Source organism: Armigeres subalbatus, chromosome 1 (assembly GCF_024139115.2).
Source record: "Armigeres subalbatus isolate Guangzhou_Male chromosome 1, GZ_Asu_2, whole genome shotgun sequence".
Classification (NCBI taxonomy): domain Eukaryota; kingdom Metazoa; phylum Arthropoda; class Insecta; order Diptera; family Culicidae; genus Armigeres; species Armigeres subalbatus.
This window is the reverse complement of record NC_085139.1, coordinates 209,835,973-209,856,050: the sequence shown is the minus strand read 5'-3', so window position 1 is coordinate 209,856,050 and position 20,078 is coordinate 209,835,973. Positions and strand designations below refer to the sequence as shown.

General features: G+C 39.7%; 1 protein-coding gene across 1 annotated transcript; it reads right to left on the bottom strand.

The window, feature by feature from the left end:
* Positions 1-8,347: 8,347 nt before the first annotated feature.
* On the bottom strand, positions 8,348-9,276 carry LOC134210392 (uncharacterized). The gene is made up of 3 exons (XM_062686445.1): positions 8,930-9,276; positions 8,702-8,870; positions 8,348-8,636 (listed from the first exon to the last, which is right to left on the bottom strand). Exons 1-3 carry the CDS (start codon positions 9,099-9,101, stop codon positions 8,573-8,575), a joined length of 405 nt encoding a protein of 134 aa, XP_062542429.1. The 5' UTR covers positions 9,102-9,276; the 3' UTR covers positions 8,348-8,572.
* Positions 9,277-20,078: the final 10,802 nt, after the last annotated feature.

Genomic DNA, 20,078 nt, shown 5'->3' with positions numbered 1-20,078 from the left:
CATCCGCTACTCGCATTCCTAGTTCTTGGACAAACAATCTTTTCACAGCAGGATATTTTAGTCGGCGTCCTTAGTCTTTTTGTAATTCCATGAGATTTTTTCATGAAATTTTCAGGAAATTTATTCAGAGTTTCCACTGGAAGTTCTTCTGAAATCTTACGGAGAATTATTCTGGATATCCTCAGGAAGAAATCCATATGAATTTTCACGAAAAAATCATTTGAGTTTTCATAGAAAATTGCTCTTAATTTGAAGGAAAGTTCTCCTGAAACTTATATATTCCAGCATTTAATTCCAAAGGAAATTCTTCCACATCAATTCAAGATCTGGAGTTAAAAAATATACCGAAACAACTTGATTTTAGAGCAGTGGTCCCCAGCATGCTCACTATCGAGGGCCGCATTGCAATTTTGAACTGTTGAAGCGGGCCGCAGTATATTTTCAATATTTGTTTTTTATTTCAAACTGAATTTTAAAGCATAGTACAAAATTTTGAATATGAATAAAATTCCAACAATATATTTTATTCTTGTGATTTTTTTCAAATGACAAACTTGTAAGAACATTTAATTCTGCAGGTTTTATCGCCGTAGCTGACTATGAGTCGATATTACTGTTTTTGCTCTTCAAGACCTGACAAGAGAAAATAATTTTGCAACACCGTCTTTTCGGTTCAGTACAGAAAGTATTCTAAATTATTTTTCCTAATGATCATATGACCTTATGCATTTATTTTTCGGAATTATGTCCATGTTTCAAAAGTGTTTTTGAAGCCAGGTGAATATTGAACATGCCAGCAGTGTTGAATAGAAATCGAGTAAATCTGCATTCTGAACCTCCCAAGTAACCGTAAGCATTAGATCATAGCCTCGTAATGGCCTTATATTGGCATTTATGCTGCTTAAAAGCTAAGTAATAGCATTCTTCAAGCCTATATGTTCTATGAAAGCATTGCTAATGCTTTGAAGCCCAAACAAATTGGCATTATTATAAGCATTATATTGTTTTGCAATGCTCATTTATTGCTAGATTTAATGCTCTGAAACACTTAACACTACAAGTGCATAGTTGCTCTAAGTCGGCATTATGAATGCAAACCTTGAATCTATTTATAGACAATTCAGTTATTAGCGATATTCAATCTGGTATTTAATATAGCATATTTGAACCATATTTGATCTTAGAACTCAGCTTCTATTTATATACATTATCGGTTTTTAGGAAGAAAAAAAAACATGTTTTCTTAATCGGTAAATTCGTTAAATATAATTGGGGAGACATCATTGCAATTCGTGAGGCTGTGTAAATTGGTTTACAACACCATGGGTATCCGGGCTTCTTAATAAAAGTTCATTTAGCCTTTTAGTCAAGCTTTACGAACACTGTGTGCAAGATATTTGAGTACATTCAGTGATTTCCGGAATTGATAACATTTACTTTAATGTGTCTCGTTTACATGGAATGCTACAATTTTAACTATTGTCGTATCACAGATTTTGTTTCATCCTGATATGATAATGACGTTCTAAAATTCCACAAAATGGTTCGGCATAAATTCCGCCTTTCGGAAAAATATTTTATTACAATAATTCATCCAGATCAGAAATAGGCTATATGTACCAGTTGTGGCTATAGCACCAGTTGTCGCACTAGTGCTTTATATGCCAAATGGCCAATCAAATCACCGCAAACCAAGTTCATATCGATAAAGCATATTCATATGATACGATAAAACCTTTGATCTCCTCCAAAACAAGCAAAGCATTATTGTAAAAATTGATTTTGCTTAATTTTTGACGTCCTTTGCACCAGTGGTCCCTATTTGGCCAGTCCCATAAGAAAACAATGGGATTTGCCAAATAAGGAACCAAAATTAAGAATAGTGCCACAACTGGTGCATGCGTTCCTAATATGGATTAATCAATTTTGATGATTACAACAAATTTTATTGTGGTTTTCACAGCTGTTCTAAGGAGCAGGAAGTAAAACCTTTCGCTTGATATATAAAGTCCACCCACATGCCTTTTACTTATTTTTTTTAAAATAGTTGTTCTTATGTATGGCGACAATTGGTACACCCACCCTATCTTGTTGTTCATTGCTCCCCCACTGCTAGCCGAAGTACGTTTTTGGAACAGAGGAAGGGCCAAGATTGGATTGGCTGGAAGAGCTCCACAGTTGTAAGCATGCCCATCACCATCATCGTGGTTCAAGTTCATCCAAGTCGGAATTTTTTTTTCCATCGGTAACTGTTCTGTTCTGTAAGTAAATAAATATTGAATATTTTAATACAACGTAGCTTTTATAACGTTTCAGTCCTAACTTACACAGCGGAAACTGGAACAGAATATTTTATCCCGGAGTGCCGAGTATTGCAAATTAGTTGCCCGTTGGTATGATCGAATACTTTTTAGAATTTTCTAAGAGCAGGTGTTCAAATACTCTTCTAGTAGGCCAGTTGCACAAATCACAGCCGCTTCTGTTCTCCATCCGTTGTTAACAATCCTAAGCGAAAATAGCATGAGCAGCGTTTGAGACAGTACGGTGTCTATTTGAGGTCATAGCCGAGACAGAGGCACCTATAAAAAACCATTGAATTTCACTCCAAATATTTTATTGCATTAGAAATAACTTACCGATCGCGCAGGATGAATTATAATTCAATATCACGTATACGAAGCGATGGAAGAGAAAAGTTTCAGGAACTATCGAGTTTGTTTATTTTCTTTTGCAAAAACATTTGACGTTTCGCCATTAGTTTTTCACGGCAGAGTTGCCAGTTTCACGGCAAAAATTTTGTTAAATTTTATTTATTTATTATTTTTAAAATGATCATTGCAAACAATAAAAGTTTAGTTAGTAAATGGCAAACATGTAAATTTCGTGTGTTATTTATTTGTGTACGAATATTTCTAGCCATAGAAATTATTACCAAAATCACCGCAGTTTCGTCTTACCTTGTGTATTGCAAATTTTGCGCCGTATTCGACTCCCATGCAAAAAATATTGTCCCACCAAAATATGTTCCCACCAGTTTCTCCATATATGGATGACGTCTCCACTGCAAGAAAGGGCTGTTTGGGGTGTGAGATAAGGTGCAAGAATGAAGTTTTGGATTGTGCTTTCGCTAATTTCTATACAATTCGACGTGTGAGCATTTGTTTTGGTACTTCGACAAATTTGCACGGTAGTTTATTCTTCGGTGAGAAAAGCAATATATGGGGATATTAATATAGGTTATAACATGAATGCTGGCAACACAGCAGATCTGAGATTGAAATCAAAGGACTGAGTTTAAATCGGTATGTTTTCATCACATTCATACATATCCCGTATGGCCCTAGCAGCAGAGGAGCACTCCAACGATGAACGACAATTAATGTACCTCAGTTCGAGACCCAGCAAAGTTTAATATTTTCAACAATAAATTTCATATAAACTACGAAAGAAATATCAGGAATAAAGAAACATTATTAAAATCTTGTTATCATTTTTCTTCTTATTTTTCTTTTGCATATCCATTTCAACGATTATAAAAAAGCATTTGAACTAAAAATAGCATTGGAAAACTAAATGAAATTTAGCTAAGGTATGCTTTTTAGAAGCATTAGCAATGCTATAAATGGGCTGTCTAATTTGACAGGATTATTTCGTTGCACTATTATAGCATCAGTAGTGCTATATAAGTGCTTTATCATGGTACACTATTTCGCCTTTTGTAGCATTAAATAAGCATTATATGAGTATACAGATCTAGATAGCTTTAAAAGGCTGTATTATAAAGGAATATAATGCTTTATTAAAGCAATTTTATAATGCTTACGGTTACTTGGGCTTGCTTTCAAGTTTTCCTATCAATTACTTTTTCTGAAACATTTTTATTATCAATATTGGAGCTTGAACAAAAAATCTTGATTTCGTTCTATATTTTCCGTAGGTTTATGTTAGTTGACATGATAGTTGATAGCCAACGGATTTTTCCTGGAGTAACTTCCTTTCTAGTAACTTTTTAGTTGAATTTCGCCGAGCCCTTACTTGTTTTAGGAATAAAATGAAACAGTGCCAGTGTAAGGCAACATTATTTTTACATGAAGTTCAACATTCAACTCGTTTAAATCTATGAAAAAACCGACATATGCTATTTTTAAGCCCGGGACAATACCATCGAAGTATCCAGCTTTTCACGCTCGGTAATGGCGGCTTGTTGGTGTGTAAAAATCAATCAGTCACTGTACTTTTTGACACTAGCTGGAGGAAAACTCACTGGCGGAAAGGCCTTTTTTCCCTTCCCCTCACCCAGGAACGCCAGTGAGCTTTCCTCCAGCTAGTGTCAAACAGTACATTGACCGATTGATTTTTACACAGCAGCAAGCCGCCATTACCGAGCGTGGAAAGCTGGATAATAATAATAATAAGGCCCACATAATATTTATGAAGTGATGATTTTCATTATTCATGATAATAAGACGATTCATGCCTCTGTATATGGTGCTTCGACAACTTAGTATTTCAAACTTACAGAATCCTCAAATGCAACGCAAAAATGTACATAATGAAAACCTTCTCTTGTCATGTAATGCTCAACAATGGGACACATGTAGTGTATTCTCTGAAACCCTACGCGGGCCGCAGGAAAAGGCTTGGAGGGCCGCCCTTTGGGGATCACTGTTTTAGAGGAAGGCCGAAAGTTGTTGGGCCAAAAATACCATTTGGCAGACCATTAAGCCGAAAGTTATTTGGCCGAATGGGTTATTTGGCCGAAAGGGTCAGTTGGCCGAAAAAGTCATTTGGCCGAAAGGGTCGTTTGGCCGAAAGGGTTATTTGGCGGAAAGGGTCATTTGGCCGAAAGTGTCGTTGGGCCGAAAGGGTCGTTTGACCGAAAGGGTCATTTTGCCAAATAGGACATTTGGCCGAATAGGTCATTTGAAAAGTGAGAAATCAGGAGTAAGAAGAGAGACGTTTCAATTCTCATTCCCATTTCTCACTTCTCACTGTAAAAAATGAGGATCGCGAAGTGAGTAGTGAGACGTCTCACTACTCATTTCGCGCTTCTAACTTTTTACAGCGAGAAGTGATAAATGAGGAGTGAGAAGTGAGACGTCTCACTTATAACTACTCATTTCTCACTTGTCACTATAATAAAAAAGATTAGCGCGAAGTGAGTAGTGAGACGTCTCACTACCCACTTCGCACTACTAACTTTTTTTTAGTGAGAAGTGAGAAATGAGGAGTTCATTTTTCACTGTAAATGTGAGCAGTGCGAAGTGGGTAGTGAGACGTCTCTCATCTCATTCCTAATTTTTCACTTTTCAAATGACAGCAAAACGACCATTTCGGTCAAACGACCCGTTCGGCCAAATGACCCTTTCGGCCAAATGACCCATTCGGCCAAATGACTTTCGGCCAGATGGATTTCGGCCTAATGGTTTGTTCGGCCTAGTGGCATTCGGCCAAATGGCTTTCGCCCGAATGGGTTTCGGCCCTTCCCCGTTGTTGGTGCTGATCGTTGATGTAAGAATCTGCCAGATATCCATTTTAATCGCAACTGTCTGAATCTTCGTCTTAATCTGCATCCTCTTCTCTTCGTCGTTTCCTGCTAGGCTTCCAACCACACACAAGCGTTCTGTGTGCCTTCCCGATCAATAATGCATAACAAAATTATAACAAGGGGAGTTATTTATTTCAGAAAAATATTGTAACAAAATGTGTTATAAAATTGGCTGGTTAGTTGTTAAAATAACAAAAATTATATCAAAAATACCTCTACCTGTGACACAATTAGAACAGAGGTTGATACGTTTATATCAACATTATAACAAACGTTGATATATTTTTTCTGTACAAAAATCTACTTTCAAGGTAATTGCCTACATCACGGATAGAAATCTGGTACGCTACCACGACAGATTTTCATCCATAATGTAAGCAATTTATTTTGTTCCAGCTATGTATTAATATCGAGCGAGTTCAAGTTATACTGAAGGTGATTACCTCCGATTTTGTTTCCAATGTCTACAAAAAATGTAGGCAATTATTTTGTAAAAATATACATAACTAATGTTGTTATAATTTTGATATGAAATAAAACTATATGAAAGAAACATTTTTATCGAATTATCTAATTATAACATACGTTGTTTTAAATAACAACAATTGATAGAATTGAGTTATAATTTTGTTATGCATTCCTGATCGGGTTGGGTTTCATTTTTCATTGATCCCGATGAGCCGAATATATTCGACCTCCGACCGAAACATGGAATACATTCTAAGATTTTTTTCAAAACTTGGCCAACCATCTCTTTACTTCCGTTGCCCTAAAGTTTTTGAAGTAGATTGATTCTCCGTGACGTAACTGAGAAAACTTATCAGGTCTAGCATCTACAAAACGTCGTTTTCGGTGTAAAATTTAGGAAACCTGCGTCTTCTGAAAAAGTGTTTCGATAATTGAACAAGAAGTAGGAAATTTGATCTACGATATCCAAACCCTCCATGTCAGGATCCAGCAGGAACTTTTTCTTAACCTTCTTGACAACACGAACCATTCGTTCGGCTTGGCCATTACTTGAGGGGTGGTACGGTGGACTTTTCAAAACTTGTATTTCTTGTTGACTCCAGAAATCAATCAGATATTTAGAGTTGAACGGAGGATCTCCATCGGTCACTTTGAGGTCAGCTGTTATTCCTGCCCCACACGAACCTCGCAAATAATGACATGAACTTGCTTTTAACTTTTCCCGCATCCGTATCGTACTTCATGTACTCTACCTCCAGCCACTTCGAATAACTGTCAACTATGATAAGGATTTTTTTTTGTTGAAAATAGAAAACGTATGCATGGATATCTTGCTAAAAGGACGACCTTTGGTTACAAATTTGACAATGTTTCACGAAATTCTCGATTTCACTGTTGATAGCAAATCAATAAACCGACCTTCTAGCTAACTGTTTAAACATGATTATTCCTGAATGGTTCCTGTGTAGAAGCTTAAACATTGAATTTTGAAGCTTTGCTGGAATAACTATGCGATCTTGGAATATTAAACAGCCAAATCCTCCAAATCCTGGTGATGCGAATAGATGTCCCTAAATCTCCGACTAAGTTTCCTAGGCTAACCGGTCTTCATAAACGATAATATCTAATGATGATATGGAAATGCTAATATCATCTTCTAAACTAAGATCTACCTGTTCATGATAGAATTAGAGGCGAAAGTATAGAATTGATAGTTCCGTTAGGATACAGCAGGCATGACGAATGTTTTTATAGAAGTCGATTTGAAAGCGAGCGGAGGGTAATATTTGTGATAGCATATATCGCACGACCTTCTTTTCTGCCAAACTCTCGTATGAATGGGGAGGGAAGAATATCAGTGTGGAAGCACTGGCAAAAGGAAGGTGGGTTGATTTGCTCATATGCAATCGCGTGTGGAAGGGTTTTCTATCGACGAGCCCAATTTTTTTTTTACACGGTTGGTATTCTTTAATTTCCAGGGTCACCTGATTTTTCACAGTTTTTCAAATATCACCTGATGCACCTCAGCACGATGTCGAGGGTGGATTCAGCGCCGGTTGACGAGAAGAACGTCGGTGATTCAGAGTGAAAAACAACATACCCAAGTAACAATTTGATTTATTTTAGTTTTTTGACGGTTTTATCGCTGCTTTGTTCGATGCTGCAAGACTAGCTTTGTTTGAAGACTTAAGGCCTGAACGCAATGGGAACGGAAACGGAATGCGGAAACGTCGCGGTTTGTGCTAAAACCCAAGCCGTCGCATCTGCCGCTATTCCTACACGCAATGAACAGCGGTAGTGCGGCATACTCGGCGGCGGCTCGTTGACGTTTGTTTGTTTTTCGAAAGCAAAATAAAAAGCTAGTGGACGCGTTTCAAGCTTCGTGGAAAATTGAAACTGAATATCTTTTGCGAAATGGCAGCTCATATTATCTCTGCAATTCGTGCGATACAAGTTATGCGACGCGTACAAGAGCTCCGTGATGTGCAAAATGAACGACGTTGGTGGGTGAGACCGGCGAATCAATTTAGAAAAACGGAAGGTTTTTACGAGACTGCCTACCCGTTGATGCGGGAAAGAGACCCGGAATACTTTTTTCGCTGCACCAGGATATCGCCAACCATCTTCGATATATGCTCCTTGAGCGAATCAGACACCGACTGGAAAAACATACACCATAGTACACCGATTTCATCGGAGTGCCGGCTATTTTTGACTTTGATGTAAGTTGGTGGAAATTTCCTCAAACAGACTAAATTAATTTGAATGTACGTGTTATTCTTTTAAAGGTATTTATCTGATGGATCCAGCATCTTCCATTGTTCACGTCTTTTTCGGCCAAATGAAGTGTGCCGTTTACAATTATTTCTGTCAGGAACAGTAACCATGTTCTGCACCTCGTCCAGAATGGTATGGATCCTGCCGTCAATATTCGTCTTCCTTTTCTTCCTACCTGTCGTCTTCGGAGAATCGTCCAACACTGTCTCGTCAAGTACAACTTCCTCAAGTACCACGTCTGGATAAGGGGTGGTCCAGTCTCGTTTTCGGCATACTCATTCATATATTGTTCCGGATGTGTATTTGAAGAACTTTGCTCAGAAAAGCCATAACTACCGGTAGTCTTGGGAAACATTTGTTTAATGATTGACCATCTTAAAGGATTAAACATTTACAGAATGTACTTACGGTCGGCTTTTGCAATGATTTGCGAGGAAAAGTAGTTCGCTATATAGTGGCCAATTTGAAACATACACATCGTCCTGTCCAGCACCAGAATTGGACGTGCGGGTGACTTCCCGATTCTCTTTTACAAATCTATCGCGTAGATTCTTCCATTTATTTTTCACCTTTTTCTCTAGGTGTTAAAATTGATTCATTAGACACAAAAAAAGATAGAAAGATTTTTTTACATACCAGACATTTGCATTTCCTCAGCAACTTTTCGCCATGCCGCATCTTTTTTGATATTGTTTCGAAACAGTTTTTCCGATTTCGCAAAAATAACTGGACACTTTTTGATACAGTTTATCAATTTGTTATTGAAATTCTGTGAAATTAAAATCTGTTCATCGTCTGATAGCTTCATTTTCACAACTTCAAATGATTTCCACTACCGCTATTTTTGATATTTTTGAAAACCAAACGCGGTTTAGTACTTCTAGTACTAAGCCGCTTTTCCCGCGCCGTCATCATTGCGAGCTATCCGATTGATTTGCATGCAGCTAAAATTTCATTTGACATTCGCTTTCCGTTGCCGTTCCGTTTCCGTTGTCATTGCGTTCAGGCCTTTAAAGCTATCTCCAAAACCATTTATAAAACGTCTAATAAAACCACAAATGTCAACAGCTTCATAAACTTATGGGTGGGCTAATGATTATTTTGAGGACTCCAATAAAACCAGTTCTGAAAACAGTAATAAAACCGGACATTTTTTCATAGACTTGTCCTGCAGATAACCTCCATAAAACTTAGTGTTATTTTATAGAATTATACAAGAACATAATGTTTATGTTGAACTTCATGCACTATGGCCAACCGAATAGCCAAAAACAAATGTTTCTATTATAATGTTTCTGCTACAAGAAAACTTAAACAAAGAAAACATTAAATATTGCAAATGTCTCGATCTCCATCTCACTGAACATATTTTCATCTCATTGCGAAACAAAAAAACGGAACCCATTTCGACGCTTTTTTTTTGTAAACATGCGTGCTCACTGCTGAAAAAATCACAAAAATAAGAAGCAAATAGCTTTCCATTGCTTTGTTTTTGATGCGATGAACATCGGAGCCATGAGATGAAATCCAGGAGCTGTTCCCCCTCAATGAATACGTAAACTTTGAAATTTGGGCATTCGCATATTTGAAATTTTGTTTGGAATAGATAATGAAAATCGAGTAAACTAACCGAATATGTCATTTTATTTTCGTTGAATTAAGATAGTATAAATACGAACACCCAACAAATGGTGCGAAAACCAATATTCTAGTACTAAGCCGCTTTTCCCGCGCCGTCATCATTTGCGAGCTATCCGATTGATTTGCATGCAGCTAAAATTTCATTTTGACATTCGCTTTCCGTTGCCGTTCCGTTTCCGTTGTCATTGCGTTCAGGCCTTTAAAGCTATCTCCAAAACCATTATAAAACGTCTAATAAAACCACAAATGTCAACAGCTTCATAAACTTATGAGGTGGGCTAATGATTATTTTGAGGACTCCAATAAAACCAGTTCTGAAAACAGTAATAAAACCGGACATTTTTTCATAGACTTGTCCTACGAATAACCTCCATAAAACTTAGTGTTATTTTATAGAATTATACAAGAACATAATGTTTATGTTGAACTTCATGCACTATGGCCAACCGAATGACCAAAAACAAATGTTTCTATTATAATGTTTCTGCTACAAGAAAACTTAAACAAAGAAAACAGTAAATATTGTAAATGTCCCGATCTTCATCTCACTGTACATATTTTCATCTTATTGCGAAACAAAAAAAAACGGAACCCATTTTGACGCTTTTTTTTGTAAACATGCATGCTCACTGCTGAAAAAATCACAAAAATAAGAAGCAAATAGCTTTCCATTGCTTTGTTTTTGATGAGATGAACATCGGAGCCATGAGATGAAATCCAGGAGCTGTTCCCCCTCAATGAATACGTAAACTTTGAAATTTGGGCATTCGCATATTTGATATTTTGTTGTTAATTGACAATAAAAACCATAGGTCCAATCCCACTCCTGAAAATGGAATAGATAATGAAAATCGAGTAAACTAACCGAATATGTCATTTTATTTTCGTTGAATTAAGATAGTATAAATACGAACACCCAACAAATGGTGCGAAAACCAATATTCTAGTACTAAGCCGCTTTTCCCGCGCCGTCATCATTGCGAGCTATCCGATTGATTTGCATGCAGCTAAAATTTCATTTGACATTCGCTTTCCGTTGCCGTTCCGTTTCCGTTGTCATTGCGTTCAGGCCTTTAAAGCTATCTCCAAAACCATTATAAAACGTCTAATAAAACCACAAATGTCAACAGCTTCATAAACTTATGAGTGGGCTAATGATTATTTTGAGGACTCCAATAAAACCAGTTCTGAAAACAGTAATAAAACCGGACATTTTTTTCATAGACTTGTCCTACGAATAACCTCCATAAAACTTAGTGTTATTTTATAGAATTATACAAGAACATAATGTTTATGTTGAACTTCATGCACTATGGCCAACCGAATGACCAAAAACAAATGTTTCTATTATAATGTTTCTGCTACAAGAAAACTTAAACAAAGAAAACAGTAAATATTGTAAATGTCCCGATCTTCATCTCACTGTACATATTTTCATCTTATTGCGAAACAAAAAAAAACGGAACCCATTTTGACGCTTTTTTTGTAAACATGCATGCTCACTGCTGAAAAAATCACAAAAATAAGAAGCAAATAGCTTTTCCATTGCTTTGTTTTGATGAGATGAATTTATCAGAGCCATGAGATGAAATCCAGGAGCTGTTCCCCCTCAATGAATACGTAAACTTTGAAATTTGGGCATTCGCATATTTGATATTTTGTTGTTAATTGACAATAAAAACCATAGGTCCAATCCCACTCCTGAAAATGGAATAGATAATGAAAATCGAGTAAACTAACCGAATATGTCATTTTATTTTCGTTGAATTAAGATAGTATAAATACGAACACCCAACAAATGGTGCGATAACCAATATTTGAGATGCTCTACTGCCGCTGTTGGAAGCATAACTTCAATTGCAACTATTGTGGACTCCGGTAACGCATAATCAAAACAAACAGCAAAAAGGATCAGACAGAAACTGTTTTATCTGATGCTAATACTGCCCTTCTACGCATAATTGTACCATGTTACCTTTAATGAAAAATCTCAAACTCGAGTCAGTTTGTCCCACTGAAAAAATGAAGTTGTCGTTTCATGATAATGGAGCATACAAAAAGTTTACAAATACAGTAATCCGTGTTATGGTCTGGAAAAGTGTTGCCTACGCTCATTACATTCTAAAAATATTTGTTAAATTAGCAGATCCAATCGATTTTAGAAATTAGTGGGACAAACTGACGCTAGTTTATTTTTTTCATCTTAGGTAACATGGGACAGTTATGCGTAGAACGGCAGTATATAGTTATTAAAAGTTCGAATTAGAAATGAACGCCGCTAATTTGATTGAAGTACATTAAAGTTACTTGGAGTTCACGTATCGAACTTGATTCCTCTCTCCGTCTTCTCACAGTACTTTTATTGCATTCATTTTCCTTGTACAATGAATAAATTAGCAATTTCTAGCAAGTACTTATCACACTTGAAAAATACGCAAAACTGTATTTTGACCATCACAACTACCCACGGTGTAGTAGCAGCCATGATGGTAGTACATATAGAATTGATTTCAGATCCGCAAAAATCTTTGCGATATTCACTACCATAAGTAGCAACTAGGGATCCTATAATGAGAGATATGCGAAAGCGGCCATTGTAAGCCAATCGAGCATTGAGAACTGTCATAGCGTGAGCCAAATGAACGTTGTTATTGTTGCAGATTGAGACGAGGTTGAGAGGTATTGAGATAGATTTTAAGAAAAATTTCATCGAATAAACAATTTGTTTTACTTTCGCGAGTAGAAGTAATCTAGTTTATGTATCGTGTTTCGCTTATTTGTATTGCACTTTTATTTTAGTGATAATGCTTATTTGAACACTGTTAGTGGACAGACAAACATATTCCAAATTGTTATCAAATGCGAAATCCTATATAAGTTTCAACATTTTGCGCTGTGGCAAGTGCTGGAAACGTTTGCTAACAAAAGTAACAGCGTTGCTAAATCGTCTGGAAAAGTATTTGCATATCTCTCATTATAGGATCTCTAGTAGCAACCGCTGCATTTCAGAATGATTTGCAAATCTCGAAGCACGAGAAATTTTCCGGTGTGCCACAAGTAAAAAAAAACAGTATATTGATTAATGATTTGCTCAAATTTAATTTCAGTAAATCACGATATTGCGACGGCGCATTTAAATAAACTGCTTTTCTAACATGGTTTCACCTAAAATTCGAAGGCGCATCAAATTTGTATGCACGCGAGCGAGTTCTGGAGCATCCAATTTCCGATGATTCCATATTATTTTACATCCATATCCATTGAATGTTGTTTTTTTTCATTCTTCCATTCCTACGATTTTCCTTTTTCTCCAGTTCAATAACAAAAGAGAAAATCACTTTTTTGACAGCGGTTTCATGGCAGCTTTATTAACAACCTCGAGCTTGTTTTGAAGAAGTTCTCAAGAGTGGCCCACTTGGTCATAACATAATCTTGTAGTGGTCTTCAAGAGGTTGTCATGTAGATCTTAGTTTTATTGATAGTCTTCAAAATTTGCTCTCCAAAACTGCTAATGGAGTATGATGAAACTCAAAATGTAACTTGGGTAGTGCCCGGCTTGGAGGTCTTCAGCCAGCACCGTGCCATTCTTGTTGTTCCAAGAGTTACCCCAGAGCGAGTGCCGGGCATCCAAGGCCCCTGCGACGATGAATGTTTGTCTCCTGCGGGTCAGCCTCTAGATGTCGTTCTTCAGACGATCAGAAGATCCATTTGAGTCCCTGCCCTGAACCGGGCAGTATGCAGCAATACAGACGACTGTGCCACCGGACGACGCCAGCTTGACACCGACAACTTCGAACATGGTCAGGCGGAAATCCGGGAGCATCCTGTAGAGTAGAGTGGGACAAGAGTGCACGTGGGGTAAGAGCACGTATTCGAGTTTTTGAAGTAATAAAACAAGATTAACTAGCAGCACTGCATCAGTTTGACAGGTATTCTGGCCATCTATTATCATGTGTAATTGTGAACGATTTGAATAAACAACAAGGGAGATATGGAGTTAGATATTTATTTTGGTTATTTTGCTAAAAATAATTGTGTTTCCGAAACTAGTATCTATTTTACTCCAGACCTCTTTTTATGGCGATGGCTTCGCCGCCGGGTTGGTCGTTGATCCGATCGAGTCGGACGATAGAATGATGCGGGAGACTGAAGTTCTTGGTTGTCTTGAGCTTTGTTTCCGTCAGGAACGCGATGTCAACTTTTTCGGTTTGCAGGAAGTCGATAACTTCCGGCTGTTTTTTCGCCACCGAGTTGGCGTTCCAATTAAGGACCTTGAGTCCTTGCTGGAAAGATGTGGTCGGCGGCGGTGCATTGCCCCAAAATCCTGGGGGCGGGCCGGCGAATGCGGGAGGGCCGAGGTCGATGTTGCTGATTCTTCGGGCGACGGTTGCGCTGGTTAGCTTGCTTGCGAAACTGAATGAATTCAGCTCGTCTCGGGCAGGACCGGCTTTTGGAGGAGTGGTCCTAGTCGCAGTTCACGCATTTCGCCGCGGGGTCTCCAACCGCGCAGGTGGCCGAAGCGTGATTCCCGCCGCAGTTGGAGCATGTCAGTTTTTGGCCCCATGGCCAAAATTCAAACGGTTTGCCCACTGCATAAACTCGCACTGGCTGATTTCCATATCGTCGATACCCCTCACTCAGGATAGCTTTGAAGGGCTTCTCAGCCTCATTGTCGTGGGTGAAATATGCCACCGACAAACGATTCAGGAAGGTCTCCACAGCACGGACGGTGATTTTGTAGCCGCCCGTGAACCGGCGGAGAGTAACCTGCAGGCTCAGTAATCAATGTCCAAATACAGCTTCTCCGGAAAGCCTTTCATATAAAAGGGCGGGAGCCGCTCCTTCTTTTCCACGCTGTACGTGGCGAGCACCGCAGAGCGTTTGATTGCATTTACTTCGTATTGGCCATCGGCGCGACGTTTTACGTCCCGGTTGGGCCGGGCTTGCCCATGGCTTGCTGGGATGCAGTACGATACAAAAAGAACCGAGAGCGCAAAACACGTCCGAATGTGTCGCTTGTCCAGTGACGATCTTGCTGAGGGCTCCTTGACGCGCGAGCGCGAATCATACACACAAAAAAAAATCGTTGGTAAAAATAAAAAAAACGTTGGTAAACTTGAGAGAATTAGTTAGTGATTTTCAGTAGAAAGTATCGGACTGTTAAATCTACCAAAACAAAAATGTCACATCGAAAAGCACTTTGACAAGAGCCATTCTTTCAAATTAAAATTTTCCTCTCAAAATGAAATGTTTATTTTACATTGAAATCATATAGTAGTATTGTCAAAATAACAAGTTGCGTCATTTTTAAATTAAAATGTGCCTTTTCAGTTTTAGTTTACCCAATTCAAATTCTGCACTTTCAAAATTTATTGTTCATCCCATTTAATCATTTGATTTTATTTGCATAGCTTTTTGGGTTTTGTTTTAACATACACGATAACATAGAAAGATTGTTTATCTGATAACGCCTCGATCAGCTGGAATCAATCAGTAGGTTTTTCCATCTTGCCTTCGTTAGAAAAACCCGCACATATCGCTTCCACATCGCTTCCATATTGATCCGTTGCATCGTTGCGCGACCGTCAATTTCGTTCATGTAGCAACTGTGGGGGGGCATCCGTTACCCGGTCCGTTATTTAAGCCTCTCAATCTTTGTAAGTCTTGTAGAACGATAAAGAAATAAAATTAAGAAATAAATCAAATAATGCATACTCAAATAATTAAGCCTTACCATTTGCTTGATCAGGGATCGGTTGAAACTCGATTGCTGGTTAGCATCTGTAGCTTTTCTTCATAAGAAAAATAGATTAAAATTTGCAGCGCCGTGTGACCGCACGACAAGAATCGCATTGCGAGACTTTTCTTAAGAAGACTCGCACTACTGATTTGAAGCAACATCTTATCCTTGGAAGCCAGAACATCGGGGTATGGTACTCTTTTCTCTCGGGTACCAACATGAGCTCACTGCCATCCGGTGCTACGAATGCACTGCACTACAGTTTGGTCGATTTTTTGCTGATGTCGAATGACTCAAAAAGAACAACTTCGCCAACGCCGGTGTTGTGATCAGGGTGTTGCACGCATTCCTACGGAAGATATTCATGGTGGCGATTTGTTGTTTTTCACGAAACGTGAAGGAACGTAGCCTTTAATTGGTGCCGCCAACGATACCTTTCGGCTTGGATAGTGATCGGTTCCGAAAATCATGGCCACCGAATAGTGTTACTCGCCAAATATGACTTTCGAGTCCGGGTTGTTCTATACGAAAAACAAAAATAGTCATGATTTACAAAAAAGGAACGTTTTCTCATGAACTTACCAGAAAATGATCCTTCAAGTTGCGCTCCATTATTACAAATTACGGACGTCGTTGCTGCCCTTGCGAAAAATATCGTCAATAGATTCCTCCCGTATTCCTCGCGCAGTGTAAGTTTCAAGCAGGCATCATTCCCATAAAAGAACTTCTCGGTTTGGTTGTTTGACATTCCCATTCCAAAATGTTCACACTCCATGCTGCAGACTCCAGCAGTTCTAACCTGTTCAATGCGGGATAAATGCTGACATGATGAAATCCAAATGAATGGCCCGGTAGGATGGTGGATCTTGTTCCCCCGAAACTGCTTCTGCTGCATTATCTGCAGGCGAACCGATACGCGCGGAAAACACGATTGCAACCAGTAAACTCCTCACGTGAGGGATATGCACGATCTGAATATTGTCCGCGAATTTTTGGGTCCCAGTGGAATCACTACCGTATTTCAAGGTGCAATAACGGATAACAACGCGCGGAACGAAAATTATTCTCCGGAAAAGGATTGTTGTTTATTAATCTTTTCTGCAACTGCAACTGTCATGTCACTAACTGTCGTAGGCTGCCAGTTACATTATTTTTTCCTATCAGTGTTGCCAAAAATGTAAATCGTTTAAAAGTGTTTGATTATTTTACAAATTTTATTTTGAGAACTTTCATTGTGGAATTCAGAACTTCAAACTGAAAAAAAACTTTTAGTTAAATCAATTTTGCATTTGATTGTAAAGTTTTAGCTGTTAAAAATACCAAAATTCTCATATACTTGAAATAACAGTAGAAAATAGTTGGAATCCCAACTTTTTTTTGCTCTGTGTAGGTCTATTTTATACCCGAAGAAAATGAAGTGAATGAACTCGAATAAACTTACATCATTTTGATGTCCGTGCTGGGAATGCATGAAAGGGATTGGTTGGTTCTGATATTTTTACTGGGTAAGACAAGAATTGATATTTTCAATAGTTTATCGTAAATTATCAAAAGTTTCAATGAAATTGACAAATTGCTGGCGAGTGTCCGAGTCGACCGTTCGATTCCCAGCCCATCCACCAAACCCTCGTCAGTCGCTGGATCCGCAGCCCATACGGTGGCGTTTGGGGTACGCGCCTTACCGTCACGGCTGCCTGATGACGACTGACAACTTGTTCTTCTCGGAGGCATTCCTCCAACGGCATTCCTCTAACGCAGAGGTTCCCAAACTTTTGGATATGCGACCCACCTAGCAGAATCCCATATTGCTTGCGACCCACCAATACCAAATGCATTGATTTTGTGAAATTAGATAAAAATGAGTTCGCGTTCGATTGGACAAATTATAATAAATTGCTTTATATACCATCATTGTATTTGTCAAAAATTCGTCAATTTTTTGGATTGGATGTGGATTGGATTTGGATGGAATTTGAATTGAATTTGGGTTGGATTTGGATTGGATTTGAAATTTATTCAGATTGGATTTGAATTGGATTTCGATTTTATTAGGATTGGATTTGAATTAGATTCGGATTGGATTTTTTTTATTTCTTTATTAAAGTGATTTTAAAATTATAAATAAAGTTCATCACTAGACTGGATTTTAAATAGATTTGGATTTGATTCAGATCGGATTCGAAATGGATTAGTCCAAGTCCTGGTGTTAGGTGGGACGCTAAACAGCCCTGACACGATGGCCCTCCGGCGAGACAGGAGGTTTGCGCAGGCCCAATAAGCCGCCTAGAAAACCAATAATTACGAACAATATAAGAGATAATGCGACTCGATATAATCGGCAAAGACCTAGGCGACGAATAAAGGATCACGATTGGAAGCTTGGAACATGGAACTGCAAGTTGCTAGGTTTCGCAGGTTGCGACAGGATGATCTACGATGAATTGCATCCCCGCAACTTCGACGTCGTGGCGCTGCAGGAGATTTGCTGGACAGGACAGAAAGTGTGGAAAAGCGGGCATCGGGCGGCTACCTTCTACCAAAGCTGTGGCACCACCAACGAGCTGGGAACCGGCTTCATAGTGCTGGGTAAGATGCGCCAACGCGTGATTGGGTGGCAGCCAATCAACGCAAGGATGTGCAAGCTGAGGATTAAAGGCCGTTTCTTCAACTATAGCATCAACAACGTGCACTGCCCACACGAAGGGAGATCCGACGACGAGAAAGAAGCGTTCTACGCACAGCTGGAGCAGACATACGATGGATGCCCACTGCTGGACGTCAAAATCGTCATCGGTGACATGAACGCGCAGGTAGGAAGGGAGGAAATGTATAGACTGGTCATCGGACCGGATAGTCTGCACACCGTATCGAATGACAACGGCCAACGATGCATAAACTTCGCAGCCTCTCGCGGAATGGTAGTCCGAAGCACCTTCTTTCCCCGCAAAAATATCCACAAGGCCACATGGAGATCACCTAACCAAGAAACGGAAAACCAAATTGACCACGTTCTAATCGACGGTAAATTCTTCTTCGACATCACGAACGTCCGCACTTACCGCAGTGCGAATATTGGATCCGACCACTACCTCGTTGCAGTATGCCTGCGCTCAAAACTCTCGACGGTGTACAACACGCGCCGAAGTCGGACGCCACGGCTTAATATTGGGCGGCTACAAGACGGTAGACTAGCCCAAGAATACGCGCAGCAGCTGGAAGTGGCACTCCCAACGGGAGAGCAGCTAGGCGCAGCGTCTCTTGAAGATGGCTGGAGAGATATTCGATCCGCCATTGGTAGCACCGCAACCGCTGCACTTGGCACGGTGCCCCCGGATCAGAGAAACGACTGGTATGACGGCGAATGTGAGCAGTTAGTAGAAGAGAAGAATGCAGCATGGGCGAGATTGCTGCAACACCGCACGAGGGCGAACGAGGCACGATATAAACAGGCGCGGAACAGACAAAACTCGATTTTCCGGAGAAAAAGCGTCAGCAGGAAAATCGAGACCGTGAAGAGACGGAGCAACTGTACCGCGCTAATAACACACGAAAGTTCTATGAGAAGTTGAACCGTTCACGTAAGGGCCACTTGCCACAGCCTGATATGTGTAAGGACATAAACAGGAACCTTCTTACGAACGAGCGTGAGGTGATCCAAAGGTGGCGGCAGCACTACGAAGAGCACCTGAATGGCGATGTGGCAGACGAAGATGGCGGTATGGTGATGGACCTGGGAGAACGCGCGCAGGACATAGTTCTACCGGCTCCGGATCTCCAAGAAATCCAGGAGGAGATTGACCGGCTGAAGAACAACAAAGCCCCTGGGGTTGACCAACTACCAGGAGAGCCAAAGCCAAGAGTCATTACCAAGATTTGGGAGGAAGAAGTTTTGCCGCAGGAGTGGATGGAAGGTGTCGTGTGTCCCATCTACAAAAAGGGCGATAAGCTGGATTGCAGCAACTACCGCGCAATCACATTGCTGAACGCCGCCTACAAGGTACTCTCCCAGATTTTATGCCGTCGACTAGCACCAATTGCAAGGGAGTTCGTGGGGCAGTACCAGGCGGGTTTTATGGGCGAACGCTCCACCACGGACCAGGTGTTCGCCATTCGCCAGAAAATACTGCAGAAGTGCCGCGAATACAACGTGCCCACACATCATCTATTCATCGACTTCAAAGCCGCATATGATACAATCGATCGGGACCAGCTATGGCAACTTATGCACGAAAACGGATTTCAGGATAAACTGACACGGTTGATCCAAGCGACGATGGATCGGGTGATGTGCGTAGTTCGAGTTTCAGGGGCATTCTCGAGTCCCTTCGAAACCCGCAGAGGGTTACGGCAAGGTGATGGTCTTTCGTGTCTGCTATTCAACATCGCTTTGGAGGGAGTAATACG